Genomic DNA, 27380 nt, shown 5'->3' with positions numbered 1-27380 from the left:
TGTCAAATGTTTCTTTAACTTGAGTAACTGGAAGACTAGTCAGGGTTGAGGGGAAGATGAATCAGTACAGTGACATCCTTGATATCCTGCTCCAGAGCACACACACACTTTATAAACTGTTATATATAAATACTGTATAGTTAAATGAAGGTGAGGAGACAACATTTTAGGAGAAAGATTTAATTTATAATCTGTTTGGATAACACTGAAACGAGGACGAGCTGTAAGAACATTTGTGTAAAACGAATCAGGAAAGCAAAGAACAAAGCCAAGATATTTGTCCAACACTTTGAAGTCCTTGATTTAAGTCCTGAATATTGTCTTTGTGTCTGTCTGTCCAATGTGTGCTGAATCTTTATGCCTCTGCCTGTTGGGCTGAGTATCTGTAGGTGTACAACTTGTTATCTGCGCCTCCACTCAGCATCAGCTGCAAACAGAAACAGAGAGAGGACACTGTGAGAACATCACTGTTTCCATCTATCAACTGTTGGTGTGCAAATATCGTACACATCGTACCCCGCTTTCTGTCCAGTCCACACAAAATACTTTGTCTTCATGGGCCGCCAGGTCATACAGAGGAGCCTTACAGCTGGGAGACAACAGAGAAATTTTTTAAATATGTAAAGAGTAGAAAATATTTCTGTTAAAGAAGTAATCAGAACAATAAATACTTGGGTCAAGTACAGATGCCTGAAAATTCTACTTAAGTACAGTAACTAAGTATTTGTACTTCAATACTTCCACCTCTGGTCATGTCCCATTAGAAATATGTTCCTTGTGACTAGAGCGGAGCCCTTAACAGTAGTACCAATTATGAGCTTCACTTACCTTCTGGTATCCCAAAGTTTGACTAGGTTGTCAAGGGAACCCGAGACCAACTGGTGCGCATGTGATGGTGCCCACTTGACAGCGGTAACCCAGCCAGTGTGAGAGGTCAGCGACAGCAGAACAAGAGACCCATCTGAAAGAAGAGTTGTAAAGATGACAAGAGTGACAAACAACAATACAAGTCGAAACATAGATGTCTGTGACATTTAGAACAGTCGTACCTTTGGTGCGAGGGTCCCACAGTCGGATGTGTCTATCGGTGCTACCTGAGGCCAGCCGTCGACACAAAGGTGAGTAGGAAATACAGTTAAACACTTTGCTGCCCGTCTGTGAAAAGAAAAACAGTGAAACTGGTAAATACTGGAAAACTGAGAATATGATAACAAAAGGTAAACTTGGTGGTTGATAAATATGCTATTTCAAACTATTTGAGATGTTAACCGAGTTTTGAATTAGTCTGCAACCCTAATTTTTCTTAGGATTGGGACATGCATTGCATACATCCACTACACACAGGCATATAGCAGTAATACGTAGTGTATGTCACTGGTTTGATTTCCTCTATTATAGGCATTTTAAATCACTCATACACTGAAGAAACAAGTCAAATTGTGGCTCTGAGTCTTTTTTATCATTTATACCTGTGTTTCACCCTCTGTGACATAGCTAATAGAATAAAAGCCTGTAAATGGTAAATGGCCTGTATTTGTATAGCACTTTACTTAGTCCCTATAGACCCCAAAGCACTTCATACTACATTCAGTCATCCACGCATTCACACACATGTGATGGCAAGCTACATTGTAGCCACAGCTGCCCTGGCGCACTGACAGAGGCGAGGCTGTCGGAGACTGGCGCCACCTGACCCTTTGACCACCATCAGTAGGCAACGGGTGAAGTATCTTGCCCAAGGACACAACGACCGAGACTGTCGGAGCCGGTGCTCAAACCGGCAACCTTCCGATTACAAGACGAACTGCCAACTGTAGGATGATGCTCATTAATCTGTCACATGAAACAACCAAAAGTGTTTATTATCGCTAATTCAGTCACTTTCTATTTTTCTCACCAACGTAGTTTTCATCCCTCCAGTATCGACGTCCCATATGCGGATGGTGTGGTCCCAAGACGCACTACAAACCTCCTCACTGTCACACCACAGGACAGATGACACTGCCTCGCTGTGTCCCGATAATGTCATCAAGGGAGTCTGTGCCCAAGAAAACAAAAACTCATTTTGCAATGACTTAGTGGGCTTATCTCCAGTCAATCATACTCTGGTTGTGCACTCACCCTGGTAAGGCCAAGCTGCTGAGTCTTCTGTTTTTTCCTTGGTCTGTCAGCCGGCTCCTCGATCTCATCCTGCTCATCTGTAGGCACTGACAGCACAGGAAATATAGTTTATAGCAGCATCACAACAATACCTTTTTTAACAATAAAGAGGCCTTGAAGCATTCTGGGATCATACCTGCTGACCAGATCTTCAACATTTTGTCCCAGGAGCCACTGCAGAACTGAAAGTGTTTACCACAAACATCCAAAGTCATTAATCGCAGCACTCTTTGTTGTCTTTTAAGTTTTTGTCTTGCCCTCTCCAACCTTACCTTCGTTCCTGTGGGGTCTACAGAAATGGTGTCAACACTCCCCGCATGTCCACGACAGCAATGTCTGGCTTTCACCTTGTTTCTCTCCGAGTTCCACTCCCACAGTAACACAGTTTGGTCCAGAGAGGCCGTCAGAAGCAGAGAGGTCAGACCCTCTACACAGAAAACATCCACAAAGAGGACTTAATAAAGCCTTTGACTATTAACATAGCAGTACATGTCTGTTTCATTTTGTCCCACTTACCTCTTTTGACCCAGGCTACGTCTTTGACCACATCTGTATGTCCAGCCACAGTCATCGCAGGCTTGCCCTCAGTAGACCAAATTCTGGCAGTCTTGTCGTATGACCCTGTTAGTATCCTGCAGGGGAAAAAATAAGGGTCATTCCATTTCAAATCATTATGAGCCTTCTGCTCAAACATCTTCAGTTTCACTAAAGATTTTATGGATATTATATATAAAAAAAATGTTGCTGTGAAATTTTATGTTCATATAGAAGCTTCGAGCTTCTGGTTCTTTGCCATGTACAAGAACTGAACTGAAAAAGAAGCCAATGTCTAAAGACAAATTAGACAAGACTTTCAGAAAGCCTGCAGCACTATTTTAAAAGGAATAGAAAGTCTGGCTCCTTGAAAGTAAAAGATAAAGAATAAGGGGTGGTTTAAGACTTTTGTTTAGCTAATGAACAACCAAGAAGACAAAAAAAGAAAATATGAACACATCACAACAAACTTTTTGCTGATCTAATTTCCCAATTAATAAAAAGCACACTGATGGTCTGCTCTTAACCATCTTACCATTCAGCATCAGCATCTACAGAGCTAATCCAGTCATCATGCATCATACACTCCTCGGGTTCTGGGGCCGTGATCCGCTCCACGTATTCTATCTCCACAACTTCTTCCTGGAACATGGGCAAACAGAGTAAAACATCTGGTTAATGTTGTTTTACTCATGTGGATGCTTGTGACTCGCTTTATACAATATAGCCATACGAGTTTAAGCACTATAGCAGGCCATACCGTCGATATACCCTCTGTCGCCATGTGAGTTGACAGTGAGGTTCGCAGGAACTGACCCCTGACCAGGAAGTCAAAGTCCACTTTACTGTGAGAAGCTGTTAAGAGAACCAAATAAATTATCTGAGATTTTTAGAAGTACAGTCTGTGATAAGGACTACATTTGACATACACATACACAAACATATAGCACAACCATTTAAAAATACTACTAAAACTAAATCTACAGAACAATCAGGTGCCACAATAAGATGCCACACACAGTATTTGTGCCAGTGCAAAAAATAGTTTGTCTGCTACAAGAAAGTGGAGAACACCACAGGCCTAAACCCTGCAGGCCTAACAGCAGGAGGTGCATCACTCAGTCTGTTCTTCATCTGGAGACACTCGTTCTCTCTTTCTCTCTCCCGCAGCCGTCATTCCGAAAATGTTCACCTCTTCCTAAATAACCAAATCCCATGTGTTGCCAAATAATTTTTTATTGGTCAATATGGTACACTTTTACACTAATACAAAAGGGGTGGCATTTTTTCCTGATCTTTTTTTGTGCTGTCCTTAGAAAACAAACTTTTTACCATTTCATCCCACATTAAATGTGACAATAGTAGAAAAAAGCATCACATGTATTTTTATGATTGTAGCTCCGGATTTAGTGGCCTATCAATAAAATTTAAAAACTGGTGTATAGTTTGAAGCCTGAACTTTCAACACAAGTTGAATGGAGATTAAACGTGGCTGCAGCTTGTTGCTATGGCATCTTAAATCGGTCAGGTGATTTGGAGATGAGGCGTGTCCATAGACCCCAGAGTGTAACAATCAATGCATGTGTGAAATCTAAAAATGCCCATGGCATTGATTCAAAATGTACTCTGGCACAATCGTAAGCATCAGTTGCTTACAAGAATATTTTAGGGCATGCCAGCCCATCGATCTGCCATGCGGTGCCACCACGTGCCACTCCATGTAGATCCGCCCCTGTGATTGAGGATTAGGATTATAATGCTATTTATTCTGTGTTTACAGCTCTGCAGCTGGAGGCTGAATTGTAAAGAAGGTGGGGAATAGTTTGTGTGCCTATGATAAAGTGAGCTTACCATTTTTAGCTTCCAGCAGCTTGTTGATTACATTGCTGAGATCCTGCACTTCGGATGCAGCTGGGATGGAGAACGGGACATCATCTACAACGTACCTACAGAGATAGACATATTTTAGCTGCTGCCGGAGTCTACATAACTTCACATTGTTAGCATTAGCATTTAAAAAAAACATCGCTACGAACTAGCCACGATCAGAACTACAGATAAAAAAAAAATTTGCTAGAGGAAAAGACAGAACATCCCACAATGAGATGATACTGTTTACTCTAAATTACAGCTAGCAAGTTAGCTAGCTCGCTTGCTTGTTTGTCATTTTCTGTTGAGTTTTTTCTTTCTTTCTTTTAAACCTCACCTTTTGTCTTCTGTGAAGAATCTTGCCTGTATCTGAGACATTTTTAGCTAAGTGTGTATTTTGCCAACCACGAGCTCTAGAATATTAAAATACAAGGAATCCTCATAACACGCTTCTCGTGCAGTTTTGCCATGTGGTACGAAACAAACCACTGCAAAACGAAAAGCAGAAGCTCTGCGATCGTCTAGTGACGCCTGGCCAGTATGCGAACTTCCGCTTCTCCCAAGCACCCAAGTTTGGTCACTCGGGAGTCCGGACTGACTTCCTTAGGATGGCAGAACTCAACGGTAATGTATTTAATGATAAATCCTCTACGAACCAGTTATTACGATGATTAGATGAACATCAATGTAAAATGTTTGTATTAATGACCTAAAAGATCTAGAGACTGCTTTTTACATTCATCGATGTGAGATAGCATTTGTCAGTATACACGGTGGAATTTAATAGAAATAATATTTTTATTTACATTGGGTGAACAAAATAACCAATACCAAAGTTTCCTCATAACTTCTGATAGCTTATCAGCACTTTTAATCATTAAAAACGAAGGTTAGCTTCACCTGACAATACAATGTATTAGCATATGAGTATAAACACGAGTCCAAAGCATCAGGTCTGAGTATATCGCCTTTATATGTAATGAGAGCTTCAAAGGGTTTAAATGTTTTTGCCTAATTAAAAATGTAAATTCTTTACTAAAGCAAAAGTACAAACTCCGAAATGTACTCAAAGAAAGAAAGTAAAAATGAGCTCCAAGGAGGAAATTTTTTATAACCATTTTTGTACAAAGGTAACCTTATACTATATAAATGTAATAATAAAAATAATATTAGAACATGAAAATATAAATATTATTGTTATTTAAATTTTGATTCAAATTAATGTATTCAGTTTGAGAACATTTTATACCTATTTTCTATTGCCTACTTATAGGGTGACTTTGCCTCCACACCAACAGTAAAATAAGAAAAGTCAGGGATTACGGTGGGATTCAACAGGTGGGGGGAGTATTGGGGCCACATTAAGAAAAGAATATATTGTTCATCATTTTGAGAGTACAGTAAAAATTTCGAGATTAAGTCGAACATCTATTTTGAGAAAAAAAAGTTGACATGTGATTACAATTACAATTCATTGTTTAGATAGCTTAGTGAAACAAATTGATCAGCTGTCTTTTGATACATCATCTTCATTGCATGAGGGTGTAATCATCAATAACCTTGCATTAAGAGCCATTGGTTGTTTTCCACCTAACCAGATCCAGCTTTCTACACCATCTTCTTAATGTCTTTATACTGATCACCACACTGTGTCTATGAGCTAAAAGAGAAATCATTTACTTTCTTGTTACTTAAACTGATTCTGAAGTATGGTTTGTCTTGAAACAACTGTAATCTCCACATTTTGATATTTCCTCAAAATACACTTTCAACTTTAATCTCAATATTTGGACTTTATTCTCAGAATGAACAACAATATTATTTTTCTTAATGTGGCCTTAACCCTCTACTGCACACATTTTGATGGTACATGCTGAAAATGATCCGAGTCATTTTGGACCGTTTTAGTGCCAAAATAAATAATTTGAAATTTCAGACAACCCCTCTCCAATAGTGCCAGACATCAACAGAGAAAATTATTAACTCATAAATAATTACACAACTGTTAAAAAAAATAATTTTGCTTTCTAAGTATTCAAAAAATGTCAACCAATTTTTAAACAAATAACTAAGTATGGCTTGATACAGCCTTAGGTTCGAATATTAATTCTCACGTTGTGAGATTTTGCTGTCATTCCGTGACAGTGTGTGAAACTTTTCTTAACAGTTCTTCTGTGCTGTAAAACAAAGGTGCACATTACACTTTATACACATGCATCTTGCCTTATTTGAGTCAATACAGTTTTACTTGTATTCTGCCAAATCACAACAGAAATTGCCTGAAGGTGGTTTATATTCTAATGTATGAACCTACAACAATACAGAGAAAACTCTGACAATTAAATGGCCCCCTAAAATCAAGCACTTGGCTACAGTAGGAATGAAAAACTCCCTTGTAACAGGATGAAACCTCCGGGAGATCCAGACTCAGGGAAGGGCGACCATCTGCAGCGACCGGTTGGCTTGCCCTCTCTTATTGCTTCATTTTTTGAATTCATAAAGCAAGGACTAATATTTTCAAATTCTGTTTTCTTAATTTACTGATTAGGTACTGCTTGAATTTGCTTGTCCTTAAATGGCACCATTTGGTCATCCACACAATCTTGTATCTTTGCACTCATGTTATTTTCTTTATTTAGAGTGCAAGTCATTTTAAATATAATCACTAGAGCAAACTCCTCACATCATGCAGTCCTATGACTATGTCAGAATGAGGTGGGGCATCCTACCCTCACATGTTATAGGACCAAAATTTGACACTTTTCCAAACACTTTGATTCAAGTTCAAATGTACTGGGCATGAGGCTTAAAAAAAAACAACCCAAAACATATACTATATCTTTTTCCATCTTTGAGTGAAGTTACTCTTTTCTCTCCCAGGGAAACCCAGCAGCTGTACCTTTAGCTAGCAGACACACTGTGTTCACACAGTTTGCTGACATTTGTTTAGCTGATAAAAATGTTGAATTTGAAATTACATGCTACTTAGAAAAACCTCACTTATAACACTATAGATAATACCACTGAACCTAAAGTAACAAATCTGTTTTGAAAATATAAGTAGAAAGTGTTGTGGAAAAATATAGGGATTGAAAGTAGTCAGAAAAATAAATACTCATACTATTGCAGACAGCTAAATCTAGCTAGTATAATAAGTGAAGTGTTTGTACTTAATTACTTCCCACCCCTGCTGGATGCATTTATTTGTACATTAAAAAAAACAAACACACACACACAGCATTTGAGCAAAAGGTTTTATTTCACCAGGCTTTGTTTATCACAAGAGAACTGGGAAATCTGTACTGAACTCATGACAAAACTAGATCTCTTCATGAATAAAACAAATGCTTGTCTACAGAGGCTTCTGGTAGATTAAGCTTAAACATCTTTGAAAAAAAAAAAAAAAAAAAAACCCAAAAAACTTTTATTGTACAGTCTCTTTATGACCAGAGAAAAGAATGAGATCTAATGATTACTCTGATGTTTACTTCGAACTTCTTTTCAGATGTCCACAGACAGGCACTCAATACTGTAGTCCTCAGAAAATACAATTGAATAATAAAAATAAAAGACAAAAATTTATTTACACTCTCCTCTTTTCAATCTTCTTCCTGCTCCTCCTTTACCTTCTTTTTCTTTTTTTTCTTCTTCTCTGTTGTCTAGAGAGAGAGACAGAGAGAGAGAGAGAGAGAGAGAGTTCGATCATTAAAGGGGAGGAAGAAAAAAAAGGGATAATTTTAAAACTTTAGCTTCCATCTTACCTCAGTAACTGCTACCACCTCTTCTTCCTTTGGTTCTTCCATTTCCTCCTCTGCTTTCTTATCCTTCTTTTTCTTCTTTTTCTTCGGGGTCTCCTCTGCTGCCGCTGATGTTTCTGCTTGTTCTTCTTCTAAACACAGAGCCAGAACACTATCAGCATCACAGATCCAAATGCACAGGAGGCAGAGGATTGATTCCAAACTCACTCACCTTCTATTACCAACTCCCGTTTTGCCTTTTTGGGTTTGACTGCTGATGTCGTGGGCTCTGTGGCATCCTCTTCTTCTACCTCTTCAAACTTCCTCTTCTTCGATGTGGACGGAATCGTAGAATCACCTGACGGATCATAAATTCTCACTTCACTGTGAAGGAAAAGTAGTAGCAGGCATTAACCACCATACATGTGTAGATGTGGAAATATGCAAAATATGCTGCAAGTGACAACTAACCTCTTGTGCTGGTATTTCTCTACCTTTGCCATTGCTTTGCCTGTTCCACTGATTCTTCGGATCTGAAAAGAAAATGTGGATTCAATGACTAAAGGAGGGGGAAAAAATAACAAAAACAGGGATTTTACCAGGATAACAGATTCAGAAGAAATACAAAAATCCATTACATATAGTACTTTTCTACCTGGACACTCAAAAGTGCTATATTGGAGCAAGATACTACTTGCATTTAGCATCTTGCTCAAGGACTGGGGATACTGGAGTAGCCAGACATGGAATGGCGAACTGTCTGATTAGTAGATGACCTGCTCCACCTCCTGAGGTACAGCCACATTTGTGAACATGAGCCAGAACTGCTGTTGTGTTCTTAGGGCTAATGTTCAGACTAAAGCAAAACGAGAAACTCTCCAGTGATCAGACAAATCAAATTTGCAATTCTTTCTAGAAAATAGGGATATCCAGTCCTGTGAACTATAGGGGCGAGAGGCCATGTGGCTTCTTATCAGCAGTCAGTTCAAAAGCCTCTGATAGTACAGGGATGCATTGATGGTTATGCAACTGTCACATCTGGAGAGGCACCATCAATACTGAAAGGTATACACTGGATTTAGAGCAACACAGGATTACCATCCAGAGTAGAACCCTTGCATAGTTAAACCAGACAAAACTAAATGGCATAAGGCATCTATTACATGGTTTCACAGTAGAACAGGTTGGGTACTGGTCTGACCCAGACCTTTGACCACTGGAATCCATTGACACATTACAACGAAGACAAGAAAAGGATGACATTCATCTTCCCAGTTCCCAGACATTTAAGGACTGCTATAACAAAATGGGGTGCTATGCTGTGTTAATTATTAAACAGCTTTGTCCCATCATTCAACACTACCTTTTTTGCTGCTTAAAAATGGTAAGTTTTGGATTTTAAAAACTGCTAAGACCCAAACTCTTCCATGACATGCATTTTTAATTTCTCTTTGATATTTGGACATATTGGGACCTAATGAATGTAAAAACAAAGAATTACCAGATTTTTATTTTTGCCCATTTTTTGTTCCACATATGAGGACATAGCTGTGGGCGGTATAAACAGTATACAGTAGAAACAATATAAATTTGACCAACGGTAGACATTTTGACTATACCGCGATAGCGCATGGTGACGGTCTCATCAAGCGGTGCCTGTTTTGGTCGAAAACATTGCAGCGGCTGCGAACAATATCTGCAAATTATGCCGGGCGACAGTAACAGCAAAGAGACAAAGCACTTTTGGGATATGGGAAAAGCCAAAAACTGCACTTCCTCCACTTCCGTACCATTGATTCATTAATGCAGAATTTTCTCGCAGCTGCTCTATTCCCATGTTGTTGCAATATATTAATGATTAATCTCTCAGTCAGAACATGGCATATCATGTTTAGGTGGAAACTAGTGAGCAAACTTCCTGCTAACTTCTAACGCCGTTGAATTTAATAAATTCTGTTTTCATGGATGCCTGGATGTTAAACTTAATTGTTAAACCTGGTAAAGCCGCAACGCTGATTATTTTATTAAAAATTAAAGAATTTAGACAGTTTTTAACTCTCAGTGATGCTGTAGTGTTTGACTGACTTTGGGACCTGAAGGAGGAGTTTTGGACCCAGATTACTCCACGAGGCTCCTGACTACGGCAGCCGTAAGGCTCCGGTAATCCATCAAGCTGTACGCCTTCATAGCTTACCAAAGTCGTATTAAATTTTTTTTTTTTGACAGATTTCTGCGCAGCGTTTACCACATAAAATCAGTTAGAGGTCAGTAAGCACAACCAGAATTCATACATAAGGCACACTGTCAATTTTTGAGAAAATTAAAGGATCCTAAGCGTGCCTTATAGTGTGTAAAATACGTTATACAGAATATTGCGATATACATGTCACATGCTTCAAATTATACCGTGATATTGATTTTAGGCCATATTGCCCAGCTCTATGAGGACATTTGTTTTAAATTTCGATACAACAGTGGCAGTATACTGTCCTTGTAAGTGGATATCAGGCCCTTGTAGAGCAAGATTTAGTATTTTGGTCAGACAACCCAAAATGTGATGTCCACATATGTGGACGTCAGGGCCAAGGATGTTAAATAGCATCCCAACTTTTCTGGAATAGGGGTTGTAGCTGTACTTACCCCCTTATCTTCCAACTGACGTAGTCTGGCCTCCAGCTTTGCACGGTTCTCTGCACCCATTTCTGCATTTGTGTCTTCTCCGAGAGCATCATAGCGAATAGCCAGGGCTGCTTTAGCTGCCAGCATCCTGGAAATCTGCATTGGCATTACAGAAAACCAAAGCCTGAGTTGACAGCTTCACATTGTGGCCACCAACCATTATTCAGTCACATATCACACTCTAAGAACATACCTTGCCCTTGTTCTTAGCAGTTGTCTGGCCCACTAGAGAAGCATGGTATATGAGACCATACTTGGGTGTGTCTTTGCGCGTCTTCAGGGCTCTAAAAAGAGCCTTCTCTGCTCCAAGGATCTGGACTGTGGAGGCTGGATGCTTTGCCAGATTCAGAAGGGAACCTGGATCGCACAATGAATGAAACAAAGAACTGTAGCTATGGCGCTCTTCAAAGACCTGACTACTAGTGCTTTCACTGCCAGCTCAGATGAGGTAGTGACTTAAAACCATCAGTCATGTTCAGGAAAGTGACTTAGTGTCATCATCATCACTGCTAGGCCAGTTTTCACAAATGACATTTCCCCCCCCCCCCCCCCCCCCCCCCCCAATTCACCTGCATGTGAGATGAGACGGGCGCCAACCAGCTCCCCCACCATTACAGTGAGGTTGGGAGCGATTGCCATCATTCTGTTCTTCAGGTAGTCGTAGAGCTGAGCCCGGTATTCTGAAATCTCTACCACCTATGGGAGAAAAAAAAAAATAAAGAAAACATTCAAAAACAAATTCATGAATGCAGGGTACCAGTCACAAAAGGCAAAGACGCACAGAAAACCCTGTGTTTGCAACAGACAACAGTCATTGCCATCACAGTCACTGTAGCAAACAGTGAGCACACCACCTGATCACATAGGTGCCTGATGTTGCCAATGTCCTCCTCTGACACTTCTGTTCCCATGGAGATTTCAGCAGCCAGTTTAACCTCTGCCTCGATCTCCTCTGGGAGGATATCTGATAGATCAGAGCTGGCGACGTTTGTGCGATCACCTGCAGACACAAACATATGGCAGTTACTCAGGAATGTCACCACATGGAAGTTAAACCAATGCACGCAAGTCTTAGAGCAACAATACGCTGACTTTAAACAAGCTCAGAGCACTGTGGTTTACTCAGCCTGACAGGAAACCATAAAATTTTAAAGGATTGAAAGAGGCTCTGAATAAAATTAAAAGGTGCTAATGAATTTGAATGTGGAAATTGTAGGATGCTGTGTTTTTGCTGGCTTTACTCAAAATATTTAGGATATCTAAATATGCTTCTCTGACTGTGTTGTGCAAAAGCAGGATGGTCCTTACCTATCTTGCGGACACTCTTGCAGTAGGCTAAGTTGTCTGTGATCACTTTTCCCAGCTCAGGGAAATGCCAGCCATACCACTCTCTGCAACGCATTATGTAATTATTAAGTTCTTTGTCGAGGTCATCCAGAAGAGCTAGAAGCAAGGACGAAAACACAGTACAGCTGATGTTAACTGCTCAAATGATAATTTTTAGAGCAAAAATATCAATAATTGACATTTTTATTATCCCAAAAAGAAAAATCTAGATGTTTTCTTTGTTTGCAATGATAACAAACTGAAGGTTTTTGGACATTCTGAAAATAATTTAAACTGCTGATGGTTCTCTTGCACTACTGTCTGACATGTTGCAGGCACAACAACAGACATAACTGTGTAATACAACACTTACAAATAGCCTGCACAATCATTGTGTCCACCTTGTCAGGACTGAACTTCAGCTTGTAGCGGGATAAACTGCAACCAGATGAGAACACGAGTTAATTCAAATTTCTAGATTAATGAAGGGATTTTCAATAAGCTAGAGGATTGCTGCCTCAGTGGTAGTGACGAATGCTGAGAAAAATCTACACAAATATTTCAGACAGCAAATGTAATCATAGGCAGCAGTTGGATTCATATAACATAATATATGCACCACTAACCTGTGAGCCAACCCTAAAGACATAGCACTCATCTCCCTGGGAGGAAGTCCAGTGATGAGGCTCTCCATCTGACCCCTGATGCATCTCATCAGTTCAGCCACAGCAGGGCTGTGGACACAGCTCAGGTCCAGTTTTTCCTGAAGACCAGAAGTCATTAGAAACACAACGTTCGATAACAATGCTGTCTTTTAGGCTGACAGAAATATCAGTGACTTACTTTGATAACGCCACCGAGTTTTGCATCACTAATAGCCAGCTGCTCATGAGCTTCCTTGGCAACAACTTTCTTCAAGACCTTCTTCAGACTCTTGCCAAGTTTTCCCTCAACAAGGGCAGTTGCAGCTAAAAAGTGGAAATAGAGACTAAAATAAAGCTTAGCTGTGCTAAGCGCTTGCACAAAACACAAAAAGTGTCAACTCTCATATGTATGAGGAGGAATTGGTCTCAGCGGTAGTGACGACTGAGCAATACCTCATGTTTAATCAGACACAGCTTTGCATCACAGACTAATCTCAGGTGAACATTAGGGCTCAAATTTCTCATTACCTGCTAAAGCCTCTGTTGTGTCCTGGAACTTCTCAAAATGCTTCAGCTTAACGCTGGTAGGACAAAAGGAAATATATGGAAGTTACATTTCATCTACGATTTATAGTAATAAGTCCATTGTTATATTTCAGGCATAAAGAGTGCCGCCACGTGGTAAAATGTAACATCAGCACTTACATTTTATTGGCTTTTTCGGGAGTTTCAAACTCCTTATACAGGCTGTCGACCTGCTGCAGTTTGGATTCATTGAGAACCTTAAAACACAATACACAGACATTAGTTAAAAGAAATATGTAAAGCAGTGAGATGGCTTACATCGTTAAGAATGTAACTTAAAGTAATGGCTGATGGACGCATTTGAACAACCTACAATTCTAAAATGCATGTGGAGTCAGCACCACCTCAGTGTGCACACGTGGTTGCAGGCCCTTCACAGTACAAGCTTGATGTTCACTTATGACTTAGCCAAGCTCGTGCGCAAACAAAACACCTTTAAATAAAAATGTAATCCATATCCACAAGTACAACGAAGAGATTGCTTTTTTCATACCGTAAATAACACGTTTATGACACCTACCGACTCTCAGTGAACTAGCTGGATGGCTAATCCGGGCTAACGCAAATTGCCCCTGTGCTAAAGTCGCCCATTTTAAAAAGATTGCAAACAATAGTCGAATACTTACTTTGAATATTGCATATCCAGCTGCGGTTTCAAACAACACGAGCATTTTGGCAACGCCTTAGTGCAGTTATTGCGCACACCTCTGGAGCCTTCACGTTTCCACCTCGATCACCACGCTGCTGCTCTCACTCTGAAACACACGCGGCGTGGACAGGGCACCAGGAAACTATTGGGTTGCCAGGTTCGTTCACATCGGTCGCTATCCCCCGAGCTTAACATTAAAAAGACAATTTAGGGTTTATTTATAGATAAGCGGAAGAAAATGTTTCTACGGATGGGTGTATCGCGGTGTATCTAATGCACCGTATTGTCAATACGTTTTCTTTACCTTAGAATATGTTTCTGCTTCTATTGTGGAAAAAATACACTTTGAAATACGTTTAATTACGCACACGGCATACAGGTTAATAAAATCGAGCGAGCGGCCACTTAGCTTATGACGCTTACAAGATTAATGTGTTGCTCTTTAGACAATGCAGTGCATTTATAATATCTACCAGGCGGCTTTTCACCAAAAATGGCAACCCAAGAGAATTTGTTACATTAAACCTCGCGAGAAGTTGTAGCCAACTACTGGTAAAATCAAAATTGCAGTCTAAGTCTCAAGTATAATTTTTTTTACCACAAAACTTTTTATACATATTAAAATACTTAACGTAAGTATGTATAGACATATATTTATTCGTTTTCGTCTGTGTTGGTTTATGGTCTTCCTTCTTTGGCGGATGTGACGAAACCATAGTTCGCTCAAAGTAAATACATGCGCCTATGAGGGCAACGCGTTGAGGAGAAGTTTCTCTAGAACTACCTTCATTCTCAGCGTGAAGAAAGATTTTGGCCTGGCGGTATGAACGAGTCGGCAAATTATCCTCCGCCCGACTTTGGCTCTCCTCCTTCCAATTCCTTCCAGTCGTTCCAGCAGCAGCAGTCGCACTCGAGTAGCTTCCATCCCACCATGTGGAGCTGGAGCGAAACGCCTACCGAACACACCTGGGGCTGCGACAGTAGTGTTGGCAGGCACCACGGGTCAGCGGCAAGTTATGGGTTCTCATCAAACCGTGGAAACCACGGACCTACACATACATACAGTGAGTGGAATATACAGTAGTTTCCCTATTGAAGATGGGTTCCTTCATGTTACTGTCGCCCTAAAGTGCACATGAAGGACCACATAATGTAAAGACTGACTTACACCATGGGGTTCTGCTCTAACAAAAAAGTCATAGATTTAGCAGTTATGTTGCAGTTAAGGAATAAGTGTTTAAAGCTTTATAGCATGTGTGAATGCAGCAAGTGGCGTCAGTGGGTTATTTGGTGTTAAAACACTTGAATTAGTTTCATAAAAGCCAACTAGTGACAGAACGGATACATCCGTGGAAGACAAGGAAAAATAAACTAAAAACAAAACCACATCCCCACAATAACTTTGATAGCAGATGTGTAGTTTAAGATACATGCAGTGCGCCTTTAGTCGCCATAAAGGACATGTCCGTGTGTCTGTTTTTTAAAGAAAGGTGTGTTTGAATTTCTTGCGTGTGTTTTCAGGTCAAAACTTTAGTCATGAATGGGATCGAGGTGGACATCAAAGCTACCGAGCTCCCAGCCATCATGGAAAAAAGGTGACATTTCTGAGAACTTTGTATTTATATTTAACCCTTGTATGGTGTTCGGGTCTGTGAGACCCGTGTTCAGTTTTTTTCAAAAGAAAAATTAAACAATTAATTTTTTTTCACGTGTAAATGTGTTGTGTCTTTCCACTCACTCCACTTGATTATAACTGATTTATTTATAACATTTTATATAAAAGAAAAACGAGAAGCACATTAATTCATAAATGTGATCTAACAAAGGTAAAGGGAAAAAATTAACCATGTTTGCTGTTCATATGTCTTGTAATTGGGATGAAGTAAACATCTGTTGAGTAATTTAACATAAAATTGTTTGATAGTGTTAATTTGGAAAGCCAAAACTCTAGCGGGTCCACCAGACCCATGAACACTGGCTGAGTAACAAAAATACGAACACCACACAAGGGTTAAAGTGAATGGAACGTTGTTGGGAACTTTGAGCTTTTCACCCCTTGCAGAAAAACAGGAAAGAACCAGAGTATTCCCATTTTTGTGACACCTGCGACCGGGGCTTCAAAAACCAGGAAAAGTACAATGAGCATGTTTCTCAGCATGTCAAGGTATTTCACTCTAGGCTACTTACTAGATATATATTAGTGCTGTTCACATTGATATTCTTTACTTTTTACTGAGAGCTCCAATTGAATCCACTTTTAGTGTTCTGTGGCTGACTGCAGCTTCATGGCCCATGAAAAACTTGTCAGCATACACTGGAAAAATGTAAGTGGAAGAAGATGATGTAAAGTGATTAGCTTGTAGTAGTTCCCCTTTTCTAATGTGAATACTCTGTGTTGACAGAACCATGCACCAGGAACTAAAAGAATCAAACTGGACACACCAGAGGAGATTACTAAATGGAGAGAGGAAAGACGCAAGTTAGTTAGAAACTGTGGCAGTCATGAACTTTTGATGCAATTTTGCCATTAGTTAAGCCACATATGCATACTTCCCATGTCCAGTCATTAATTTGTCTTTACTGGTTTACTAGAAACTATCCAACACTTGTGAATATTGAGAAGAAGAAAAAAGTCCTGGAGGTGCGGGAGGAAACGGGAGCTGTCCTGGAAACAGCTCAGTTTGGGTAAATGTTTACATTTGAATGTATAAATTATGGATTTTGGTGTGCATCTCTTTTATTTTCTATTTTGATATACATTTTTTTAATTTGAAATGAAGTCTGTCTTACCAAAAAGTTAACTTGCATAAGCAATGATGTATTTATTTTCAGACGAATGAGAGGAAGAGGCAGAGGTCGTGGTTGGAAAAACAGAGGACTCCAAGGGCGACATCTGAGACGGCCACACTCATCGGACTGCATTGTTACAGAGAAGCCTAAACCACTCACCCACCCATGCAGGGACGGGGATCCACTCGGAGCATTAGCCACTAGTGACCATGGTGAGTTAATTGATCAAAGTTCAATCAAGCCTGTGCACAATCACCTACATAGAGGACAAGATCAAAAAGCTTTCACTGGTTATCCTCTGGTTATTCTTTGATTGAAATACACAGACACCCCTATATGGCCTGTAAATGGCCTGTATTTATATAGCGCTTTACTAGTCCCTAAGGGCCCCAAAGCGCTTTACATATCCAGTCATCCACCCATTCACACACACATTCACACACTGGTGATGGCAAGCTACATTGTAGCCACAGCCACCCTGGGGCGCACTGACAGAGGTGATAGTATATAGTGATAGTGATATATATATAGTGCTCTGTTTTTCATTGGCTCCAAGATTCTGACAGAGATGAGTCCAGGACCAGTGGCTTGGTTGTGGCCCCTAAGAAGATGAGCTCAGCTCTGGGATCCCTAGTAGCAAACTACGGATCAATGACCGAAAGTGATGATGAACCAGGTGAGCACATAGTGTTTGCTGGATAATAGTCCAAAATCTTCACCATGCAAGAAAAATGCTAATGATTCTGTCTTGTTGAATTGTTTTTATTTTGTTGTTAATTTACACTTTTTACTACCTCACCTATGTCGCTTTTCCACTACCACCTACTTTACTCATCTACTCTGTTTCAGTCTTTTTACATTACCACCTCAATTTGGGTGGGGTTGTTATAGCAGCGCAACCCTAAAGTTCCTTGACATGAAGCACAAACGTAAATGGACTTTTCTACCCTCTCTTGGGTGCAGTCTGATGACATTTCATTTTCGGCTCAACTCTGCTCACTTCAAACCCCGGCCCAATAAGTGCTAAAAAAGTACCTGATACGGTACCACTGCCTACCGGAAAATCCTAAAAACCAAGCTGACTAGAATGGAGCCTTGCTTGCACGAATGCAGACTGTATTCTTTTGGATCCAATACATGTAAATTTGTCAGTGGGCACGTGCAAGAGTAATATACTTATAGAGTTTTTTCGTGTGTGTGTGTGTGTGTGTGTGTGTGTGTGTGTGTGTGTGTGTGTGTGTGTGTGTGTGTGTGTGTGTGTGTGTGTGTTAGGGGTGCAACGATACACAAAATTCACAGTTCGGTTCATTTCGATACTTTGGTGTCTATGTCAATGTTCTAATTTTTCATGTGTCTGAGCGAACACACAAACTCCCTGAGCGGTCCCTTGGACCACTGTGAGCAACAGCAGACGTGTCCACTGTGGTCACGCCAGCATCTAATCCATCCAAGTTACATGGTTTATTAAAATAATCAAATTACAGCATTTACATTTATGTTAGACTACTTTTAATTAACTGCTTTAGCCCACTTACTATGAAAATTTAAAAAATCTTGTTCATGACCTGTGCAGTATGTTAACACTATTGGAAGTAAAAATAACTTGAACTCCAATTTTGAAAGTGCAACTTTTTTTATTTATTTATTTATTTATTTATTTATTTATCATAAAGCTCTGACTTGTATTACGAGTACGAGTCTGTGGTCTGGAAGAGAGTTCTGTAACTCTGTCTGCAAAATACAGTATATAATGACCAATGTTGGGCAAATAATTATATAGTTATTTCTACAAAAAAGTTACTGAGTTTTGCAAACAAATTTTTTTGCAGCTGTTTACCTATAAATGCTGCCAAGGCATTTTTTTTAAACAAACATTTCAAAATATTAACAGAACAATCAGGTGTTCTGCATCAAATTTGATGCCACACAAATTATTTGTGCCACTCCAAAAAATAATTTCTGTCCACTATGAGTTAAAGGAGAACAACAGCCTGATACCTGCAGGCCTGACAACAGGAAATGTATCATTCCTGTAACACCTGTAACATTTAGCAGTCGCCTCATTGTTCTGACACACACGACAAAACTGTTGACTACACTACACACTAACTACACAAGATTTGCGCTAAACATCGCAAATCTCTCACATCTCAAAACACTCCTAAGACTTCCTCCCGTGTCTTAATAACTAAATGCCATGTTGCCATATAATTTTTTTTGATTGATTGACATGGTACATTTTTCGACCAATGGGAAAGGCTGGGGGCTGGTTTTGTTTTTGCTCAAACGCTGAGAGTGTTTCGATGGTTTTCTTTATAAAACGTTGTCTTTACCGTTTCTTCCCACATTGAATATAAACAACGATAGTATTCAGGGGAAAAAAACAAAACATTTCATATATTTTTATCATAACTCTGGTTTTACGTGGCCTATTAACACAATTTAAAAACTGGTATAAAGTCCACACTTTTTCCGTCAATTGGTCCATCTGTCCTGCTCACATCTCCAAGATGGGCCAAGATGTGAACGGTCTGCTACAGAACTTGCTCTGTCTTAAAACTCCTTTATAAGCAGCAAAGCGAACTTTAAGGTGCACACTACTAGCTGTATGTGATGGCAAAAAACCTGGGCTCAGATAAGAGAGCTCTTATCACTCCTACTTCCTCCCTGTCAAAACCTTCTGGTAAGAAAAGAGTGATGGAAACTGACACAGCGGAAAGCATTATTACGACGCTCAAGATGGCTATCGAAGAGCAAGGCGCTAACATCAAGAAGAGTATTGGCGACCTTAAGGTTACTATTAACTTTATCCACCTTTATTTCAGTACGAGAGACTTTTCCTTTTAGCTCCCTGAGATCTTCTGAGATAAAGCAGAAGAGAAAATTCAAACACTGGAAAACAAGGTGTTGGAGTTGTCTCGGTATAAACGAAGATGGAACCTGCGACTTCATGGGCTACCCGAAGAAGAAGGAGAAAACGTACGCAGTAAGGTTATTGAAATTTGCCAAAACATGGATCCTGACCACCGTGAAAAGTTCCCGGAGGTACTTGATTCAGTCCACAGGATCGGTCAACAACGTGAGTCCTCTTCTGCGCCACTGCCCCACGCCATAATCCTGCAATTAACAATGAGACACTTTCGAGACATCATCTGGAAGGCGGCGAAGCGATTTGACTACCTGAAGACAAGGAAGCTCCATTTCAAAGAAGATCTCTCTCCCGAGTACCGAGAGGCGCAACCAGCTATGGCCACAGGTGGAGAAAGCACGTAAGGAAGGGAAAATTGCCTAGTGCTTTTGTGAACAGAAAAGAAATTCACTGAAATCTCTTCGAGTCCTATTTGTGGATATACCTCAAGGTCTCTTTTCCTTATTGTTCTAAAGACTTATAGTATGCTGTTGCTGTTAAAATGTTTTGTGAAGCACTTTTTTAGACAGAGTAGTTCTGCTCTCTCTGAAGCTGACACACTCTTCTCAGGGTAAAAAGTTAATTTAGTTTGCAAAATTTCATCTTTGTCCTTTATTTCTTTTAATGCTCGAGGACTGTTGCGACTTTCATCTGTAAATAAAGCCGCGGCCAGCTGAGTTGGTTGTGTCCCTGTGACGCGCCTCCAATAATCCATAATGAGTCGTACTTGTACTTTGCGCATTTATTTTAAGAACAAAACAAAAACAAACATTTGCGCTTTCAATCAATTTACAACTAGCGCATGGATTAACTGGTGTGCCAAAAAATGACGGTCAACAGAAAAGTTTGCCCACAAACCACTCACCCAACACACCTGCTGCGAACACCGACATCAGGTAAATAGACTGTGACCACACCCACATACCATCACCTGAGACGCAGGTAAAACTATACACCTGTGCCACCAAAACAAAAAGGAAAAACATAAACATTGACTCTGGCTCTTACAAGGACTAAGGGACAATACCAAAAGGAAAGCTCTGTTTTTATATGCTAAAAGTTTGAATACTGACTTTTGTCTCTTACAAGAATCCCATGCTGAACTAAGGATGCTAACTTCTGGAAATCCCAATGGAGCGAAGATTTATGGAAGTCTCATGGCACAAACCATTCAGCGGGAACTCTGATTTTGAAGCATAAATTTAATGGAAAAATTATATCTTCAGAAACTGATCCAAAAGGATATTTTATTTTGCTGGTTGTGTGTTTTTCTTTTTTCTTTTTCTTTTTTTTCTTTTAATGATCAGACCCTCTTACTAGGTAACATTTACGGCTATAATAACAAACAGGAGAATATTGACCTAATACTTGTAGTAAATGAAAAAAATGAATCTTTAATTTGCTAATCTAAAGATTATATTAGGAGGAGACTGGAACCATTCACTCAATAACATGATAGATAGATTGCCAAGTAAAAGTTAGGAAAGTAGTAATTATATGTTGGATTTTATTAATGAAAGAGACCTAATTGATATCTGGAGATTCAAAAATCAAACCATTAAGGAATTTTCATGGAAAAATAGATCAGGTTCATTACAGTCTCGTATTGATTATTGGCTAATTTCTGATCCTTTATCTGAATATGTTTCTACATCAAAAATGTTGCCAACACCCTTGACAGCTCATAGAACAATTTTTTTTTGGAGATATGTTTGTATGCCAGTAATCCGTCTAAAAGAGTGAATTCATATTGGAAATTAAATAATTCTCTTCTACTGAATGATTCTTTGGTAAAGGAAATTAAAACAAAAATAGATCAGTATTAGAACAAGGCATGTGTTGAAAATGCTTTTTGTAAAAATTGGGAGCTCATGAAATTTGAATTGAGGTCCCTTTTAATGAAAAGAGGAGCTGAAATAGTTAAAAATAGAAGAGAAAAAAAAAGAAGAGTCGGAAATAATTTCATTTACAAGGCAAAAGGTGCCTTTGTGCGGTCAAGAAGGAAATGGCTTGAAGAGGGAGAACAAAACTCTAGCTAGTTTTTCAAATTAGAAAAACATCACAATACTCTTGGCAGCATGACTAAACTTTGTTCAGATGGGGTCATCACACAAGATCCTCAAGTGATTTCCAAGACTTGTGAACTTTTATAAAAATTTATATAAATCTAATTTTTCTACAGAAGCCATGGAAAAATTCTATAATTCCTTATTATATTAATATTAAATATTAAAAAAAATTAGTGACAATAATAAAACTATGTGTGATGCCCCATCACAACACTAGATATTGAAGGTGCTATTAATAAAATGAAACTTAAGAGTCCAGGGAATGACGGTTTGACTTCTGAATTTTACAAATTATTTTCAAAGGACTTATTGAAAGCATTGATAATGGAAAGCTCCCTCCTTCCTTGACTCAGGGACTGATTACTTTGATTCCTAAACCTCATAAAGACGCCCTTTTGATAGAAAATTGGAGACCTATTTCACTCCTGAATAATGATTATAAAATAATTGCTATGTGTTTGGCTAAAAAATTAAAATGTGCACCTAATTGATGAAACAGTCTGGTTTTATGACTGGCAGACACATAACTAACAATATAAGACTGGTAATTGATATTTTGGATCATTCAGATTTAATCACAGATAATAGTTTCTTTTCTTTTTTTCCTTTCTTTTTTTTTTTCTTTTTTTTTTGATTTTTATAAAGCTTTCGACTCCATTGAACATGAATTCATGTTCAGAGCACTTGATATTTTTGGTTTTGGAAATATGTTTAAAAAATCAATTCAAACTTTGAGCTATTTGCATCTGCATATAATCAAACATATCAAAGATTTGATAATAACCGTGGGATCCGTCAAGGTTGTCCATTTTCTGCATATCCTTTCCTTCTTCCTATGCAGTTACTCTGTATTCATTTTAAGAACAGCAGTGTAATGGGTCTCTCTGTTGCTGGCAGAACATTATCTATTACTCAACTAGTAGATGACACAACACTTTTTTTTTTTTTAAAGGATAAATATTAAGTTGATGAAGCTCTCAAAGTTCTCAATAATTTCTCAATAGCCTCTGGTTTAAGACCACTCAACATTACAAAATGTGAACTTCTCCCTGTTAAATTCTGCACAGATACAATTGTATCAGGTGTTCCTGTTAAAAATAAGGTTAAATATCTTGGTATTACCATTCAAAAAGACTAAGATGCTAGATTATCTGAAAATTTCGACCCTCTTATAACTGCAATACAACAAAGATTTAATCTTTGGCTTCAAAGAGATTTATCCATTACTGGAAGATCGTTAGTAGCCAAAGTTGAAGGCCTCTCCAGACTTATATATGCAGATATGGTACCTGATGTTTCAAAAGAATTATGCACAAAAATTGATAAAATATTATTTAACTTCATTTGGAAAAAGAGAATACATTATATTAAAAAAATGTAATGATAAACAAGTTGTGTTCTGGTGGCCTAAATTCTTTAGATTTCACTTCCTTAAATGTGTCTTTTAAAATCAAATGGATCAAACTCTTTTTAAAAAATCCCATTTCAATTTGGAATTTTATTACCAACCATATCTTTAACTCACTTGGAGGAATGCACTTTCTGCTAAAATGCAATTACAATATCTCTAAATTACCGATTAAACTCTCCAACTTTCAGTCAACTCCTATCTCTTGGTTAATGATATACTCTCACAACCTTTCTCCCCATAAAGATCTCATTTGGAATAATCAGGATATTAAATTTAAGAACAAATCAATATATATTCAGAAATGGGTGGATAGGAAAATTTTACTTGTTAGTCAATTACTGAATGATAATTGTCAATTATCAATTAATTTTATAAACACCAAAATTGATCCCTCATGTAAACTGAAGTTTCAACATATTCTATTTGGCCTCTCACATACTGATAAAATAACTCCAGGAAAAACATATATTATCAATCTTCTGATTATTTTTGCCAAATTTCACATACAAAATTTTCTCAACAGCGCCCAAACATATTTGCTTTTAAAACCCTGTTTTCCAATTATCTAGAGAATCTAAAGAACAGCACTAACTCCAAAGGCCATGCCAGTAGTGCACAATTGCGCACACGCAGATTAGAGGGAACATTGGGTGTCACGGTTAGATATTTTTTTCGATACATTTATTTTGTTATTATATTATTTTTTGCATCTGATGGCGAAATCACTCATCTGTGGAAAAGAGTTTATTACAGAGAAATGGCTCTTTCCAAAAGAAAAGCAATTTTGTAGACAGCATTAAAAGTAGCAATTGCCCTTTGCCCTCTTAGAATCATGTTCTAACGGGTGTCTAAATGACTCGCCGTTCGTAGCATGCGTGCTTGGTGTTGTTGTTGGTGTTGTTTTTGTCTGCTTCCACTTGTCTTTGCACTAGTGTGATGTCGGCGTAAATGTGTAATCATATTTGTTGCGTTCCGACCGATGTAATTGAGCATTGCTTGTTACATCCGACATACTGTTGTACTTTTTTCCACAACAGGCTTAAGTAGGGTCATACTTCACATGAAAACCAAAATGGTTCCAAACGCCAGATCTGAATGACGGTGGATGAGGTTCAGTTTTGGGTAGCGTTGAGGAGTTGCCATGCAAACTTGGCTGAATGCATATGGGCAGCACTCAGTTGATCTGCGCCCGACAATGCACCCTAGACAGAGTAATCAAATGCAGATCCACTGAGCCCTCAACACAGACGGCATCGTCAGAAGAATATTTGATCAAATAAATTAAAAATTTTGTATCGTTCCATACGTTCAATACATATGCGTACTGAACTGAAGGCACTGTATCGAACAGTTCAATACAGATACGTGTGTGTGTGTGTGTGTGTGTGTGTGTGTGTGTGTGTGTGTGTGTGTGTGTGTGTGTGTGTCCTGAGTCACAATAACTTGCCCTAGTTTTCATCAGATTCAACATTAAACATGTACTTTAATTTTATCTCGGAGTAGCTCTGTTGTTGTTTGGTTTTATTATGTAGTTTATAACAAATCTTAGTGGGGATAGGTTAATTGGTTAATCCAAATTGTCACTAGGTGTGAATGTGAGTGCGAATGGTTGTCTGTCTCTGTGTTGGCCCTGCGACAGACTGGCGACCTGTCCAGGGTGTCCCCCGCCTCTCGCCCTATGACAGCTGGGATAGGCTCCAGCACCCCCCGCGACCCTGAAAAGGATAAGCGGACGCGAATGGATGGATGGATGGATGGATATATAACAAAGTGTAACTTATGTCCAGTGTTTCTACTAACGCTTGTGCTTTTGCGTTTTAGCCACACCCATTCAGAGAGGTAAGGAGCTGGTGCAAGAGAACCAGGACCTTCTAAACTTAATACCACCCAACCCTCAGGAGAGGGCACCTGCCAGGGGTAGAGGGGCTTTTTTACAGAATGCAGAGAGACAGAAAACAGTTCAGACAGATTCCAGACTTCACATGCCCAACAGCAAAGGGGAAAGAGCGGGACGAGGAAGACTACCACAGTCACATCGCCCCACTTTGCTTGAGATGGTATGGAAGTCATTTGACACTGCGTGCGTATTTATATGATTTTGATTTAGTAAAAAAGGACACGCTGTTTAAAGCTATACTATTTAGATGTGTTATTTAGTCCAACTCTTGTTTGTCTCTTTGTTTAGTTACTGGCTCCAGATATCCGACACGAGAGGAATGTCCTCCTGCAGTGTGTACGCTACATTGTCAGAAACCACTTCTTTGGGCTGGAGAGCAGATGTCACAACCAGGAGAAAACTGGAAACAAGGGCACAGCAGCTGTTACAAACGGAGAGCATGAAGGAAGATGGGAAGAATCATCAGAGAAAATCCAAGTTGCGTCCCCGTTTGCCTTCTTGATTAGTAGTGAGGGACATTCAGCAGTCCTGGATCTTGGCAGTACGGAGGGTTTAGTTACTAGTGAAGTTTCTGCAGTTAAGCAAGCTCCTTGTATACTGAATCACCAAGGGTCTACACGAGAACCTAATGAACCTACTGTGGAGTCTTTAGGAAGTGTTGGTGATTATACAGGTGATTTCATCCCAAATACTGAGGAGACAACAGCCAGTGATGTAAACCATCTGGATGTGTCCTCGAAGGATGGGATCACATGTATCTCAAATATGTATGATGATGAAATATGGGAGACCCCCAGTGTTCAAGTGTGAAAGACCCAAAATAGTTGGTCTTATTTTGTCCTAAACATCAAACTGAGATTCCAAATATGAATGAAGAATTTCTGTGGACAGGAATGATTTTTTTTTTTTTTTTTTTTTTTATATATGAGTTTATTATGTAAAGACAGACTGTCTTGTAAAATAAATCACGTGATTTGTAGTGATGAATTCTGAATCTTTATCTTTTCAGTGTTTGACTATCAATAAAAGGAGTGAACTGAAACGTGTGGTAAAGTACATTCACATTACCACGAGAGAAAATATACCTAGTGTTTGACTTGCAGTAAATTCGCACCACGGCTGGAAAGTGTGTTAGAGTTGACCCACTGTCTATTGAATTCAATGACATGAAAGTCAGGCAGGTTTACAAGTTTTGTTTGGGTTTTTTTGTTTGTTTTTTTACCAGTCTTTTCTTCTTCTTTTTTTTTAATGGTTGAATAGATGATGGTACATCTATAGTTTAAATTTGTGCTTTTTTTTCCCATTTAAACTGATTGTTTGAACTTGGTTTTGTATTTCAACTCTCCCCTTTAATGCACTAATTGTTTTAGCAGACAGCTTTCCAGTTTCAAACTATTTAACTTCAAAGGTCAGTTATCTTATTCCAATGACAGATTACTATTGGTTTAAATTAGAGATGGACCATCCGATATTACGTATCGGTCCGATACTGACCTAAATTACTGGATCGGATATCGGAGAAAAATAAAAAATGTAATCCGATCCATTAAATATCACGAAAGCACGTCACAAAACTTGCAACACGCAGTAACTCACCTCAGAACGTTAGCACGTCGGAGCAGTATGCATCACTGATAGAGCGGCTGTGGCATGCGGGACCTGTCGGTGGTCTGGATAGCATGTGGAGCTTCGCTAGCAACCCGGCATTTCATCTCCGACAAAGTTATCCCGAGAGAAGTAAAGCAAGTGTGTAAGTCCATCTCTGAATGTTTGTAAAGCATTCCTGCGTTAAGCTTAACAAGCGACTGCCTCTCCTGCTGCTACTTCAATCATGAAACTGCTTAACGATCAGCTGATCAGCTTTTCTGTCGCGAGTCCGTGTCTCTAGTTTGCTTTTGGCCCACTTTGCACCAGAAAGAGGAAACCAGCGGCTGAACAACAGCAGCACGTTTAAGCTTGATCAGCTGTTGTTAGAATTTATTTAATATTACTTTCTACTCGAGGATCTTTTTCTACATAGCTGATGCTGGTAACTGTGCAGGGGCGGATCTAGCAAAGTTTAGCCAGGGGGGCCGATAGGGCATTAACAGGGAAAAGGGGGCACAAAGACATACTTTTCTTT

General features: G+C 39.1%; 3 protein-coding genes and 1 non-coding gene across 6 annotated transcripts; 1 reads left to right on the top strand and 3 right to left on the bottom strand.

Moving 5' to 3' along the window:
* Positions 1–164: 164 nt before the first annotated feature.
* On the bottom strand, positions 165–5082 carry wdr12 (WD repeat domain 12). Its single transcript, XM_026158477.1, has 13 exons — positions 4901–5082; positions 4546–4640; positions 3455–3549; positions 3230–3336; positions 2677–2792; positions 2433–2587; positions 2297–2342; positions 2122–2207; positions 1898–2038; positions 1050–1155; positions 829–961; positions 517–589; positions 165–427 (listed from the first exon to the last, which is right to left on the bottom strand). Exons 1-13 carry the CDS (start codon positions 4939–4941, stop codon positions 356–358), a joined length of 1266 nt encoding a protein of 421 aa, XP_026014262.1. The 5' UTR covers positions 4942–5082; the 3' UTR covers positions 165–355.
* Positions 5083–7803: 2721 nt separating this feature from the next.
* nop58 (NOP58 ribonucleoprotein homolog (yeast)) lies at positions 7804–14289 on the bottom strand. Of its 2 annotated transcripts, none has more exons than XM_026158475.1 (15): positions 14161–14289; positions 13655–13731; positions 13478–13530; positions 13149–13273; positions 12932–13068; positions 12679–12743; positions 12288–12422; positions 11834–11979; positions 11549–11675; positions 11173–11336; positions 10941–11075; positions 8772–8833; positions 8533–8684; positions 8325–8452; positions 7804–8222 (listed from the first exon to the last, which is right to left on the bottom strand). In XM_026158475.1, the coding sequence occupies exons 1-15, from the start codon at positions 14203–14205 to the stop codon at positions 8163–8165; spliced, it is 1611 nt and encodes a 536-aa protein (XP_026014260.1). In that variant the 5' UTR covers positions 14206–14289; the 3' UTR covers positions 7804–8162. The 2 variants fall into 2 exon arrangements, with proteins under 2 accessions (XP_026014260.1, XP_026014261.1); XM_026158476.1 differs by having other exon boundaries at positions 8325–8449.
* LOC113017027 (small nucleolar RNA SNORD11B) lies at positions 11412–11495 on the bottom strand. The gene has a single exon (XR_003271359.1). It is a non-coding gene; the product is annotated as a small nucleolar RNA SNORD11B (small nucleolar RNA).
* Positions 14290–14906: 617 nt separating the features above from the next.
* nufip1 (nuclear FMR1 interacting protein 1) lies at positions 14907–26175 on the top strand. Of its 2 annotated transcripts, none has more exons than XM_026158472.1 (10): positions 14907–15247; positions 15705–15778; positions 16246–16347; positions 16445–16507; positions 16586–16662; positions 16776–16868; positions 17016–17185; positions 17530–17649; positions 25183–25418; positions 25547–26175. In XM_026158472.1, the coding sequence occupies exons 1-10, from the start codon at positions 15007–15009 to the stop codon at positions 26066–26068; spliced, it is 1698 nt and encodes a 565-aa protein (XP_026014257.1). In that variant the 5' UTR covers positions 14907–15006; the 3' UTR covers positions 26069–26175. The 2 variants fall into 2 exon arrangements, with proteins under 2 accessions (XP_026014257.1, XP_026014259.1); XM_026158474.1 differs by having other exon boundaries at positions 14908–15247; positions 25183–25441; positions 25547–25833.
* Positions 26176–27380: the final 1205 nt, after the last annotated feature.

Source organism: Astatotilapia calliptera, chromosome 23, assembly GCF_900246225.1.
Source record: "Astatotilapia calliptera chromosome 23, fAstCal1.2, whole genome shotgun sequence".
NCBI classification, from domain to species: Eukaryota; Metazoa; Chordata; class Actinopteri; order Cichliformes; family Cichlidae; genus Astatotilapia; species Astatotilapia calliptera.
The sequence above is the reverse complement of the archived record's forward strand: the minus strand, read 5'-3'. Positions and strand labels throughout refer to the sequence as shown.

Bases quoted from the DNA above. Each gene is read 5' to 3' on its own strand.
- wdr12 (XM_026158477.1), bottom strand. From the start codon at position 4,941: ATGTCTCAGATACAGGCAAGATTCTTCACAGAAGACAAAAG. The intron at 2,793-3,229 runs GTAAGATGGTTA...TTTCCCCTGCAG, and splicing joins GTAGATGCTGATGCTGAATG to GATACTAACAGGGTCATACG. The intron at 590-828 runs GTAAGTGAAGCT...GTTGTCTCCCAG, and splicing joins AAACTTTGGGATACCAGAAG to CTGTAAGGCTCCTCTGTATG.
- nop58 (XM_026158475.1), bottom strand. From the start codon at position 14,205: ATGCTCGTGTTGTTTGAAACCGCAGCTGGATATGCAATATTCAAA. The intron at 8,834-10,940 runs GTAAGTACAGCT...TTTTCTTTTCAG, and splicing joins GTCAGTTGGAAGATAAGGGG to ATCCGAAGAATCAGTGGAAC. The intron at 8,453-8,532 runs GTGAGTGAGTTT...CTCTGTGTTTAG, and splicing joins ACGGGAGTTGGTAATAGAAG to AAGAAGAACAAGCAGAAACA.
- nufip1 (XM_026158472.1), top strand. From the start codon at position 15,007: ATGAACGAGTCGGCAAATTATCCTCCGCCCGACTTTGGCTCTCCTCCT. The intron at 15,248-15,704 runs GTGAGTGGAATA...GTGTGTTTTCAG, and splicing joins CGGACCTACACATACATACA to GTCAAAACTTTAGTCATGAA. The intron at 16,508-16,585 runs GTAAGTGGAAGA...CTGTGTTGACAG, and splicing joins TCAGCATACACTGGAAAAAT to AACCATGCACCAGGAACTAA.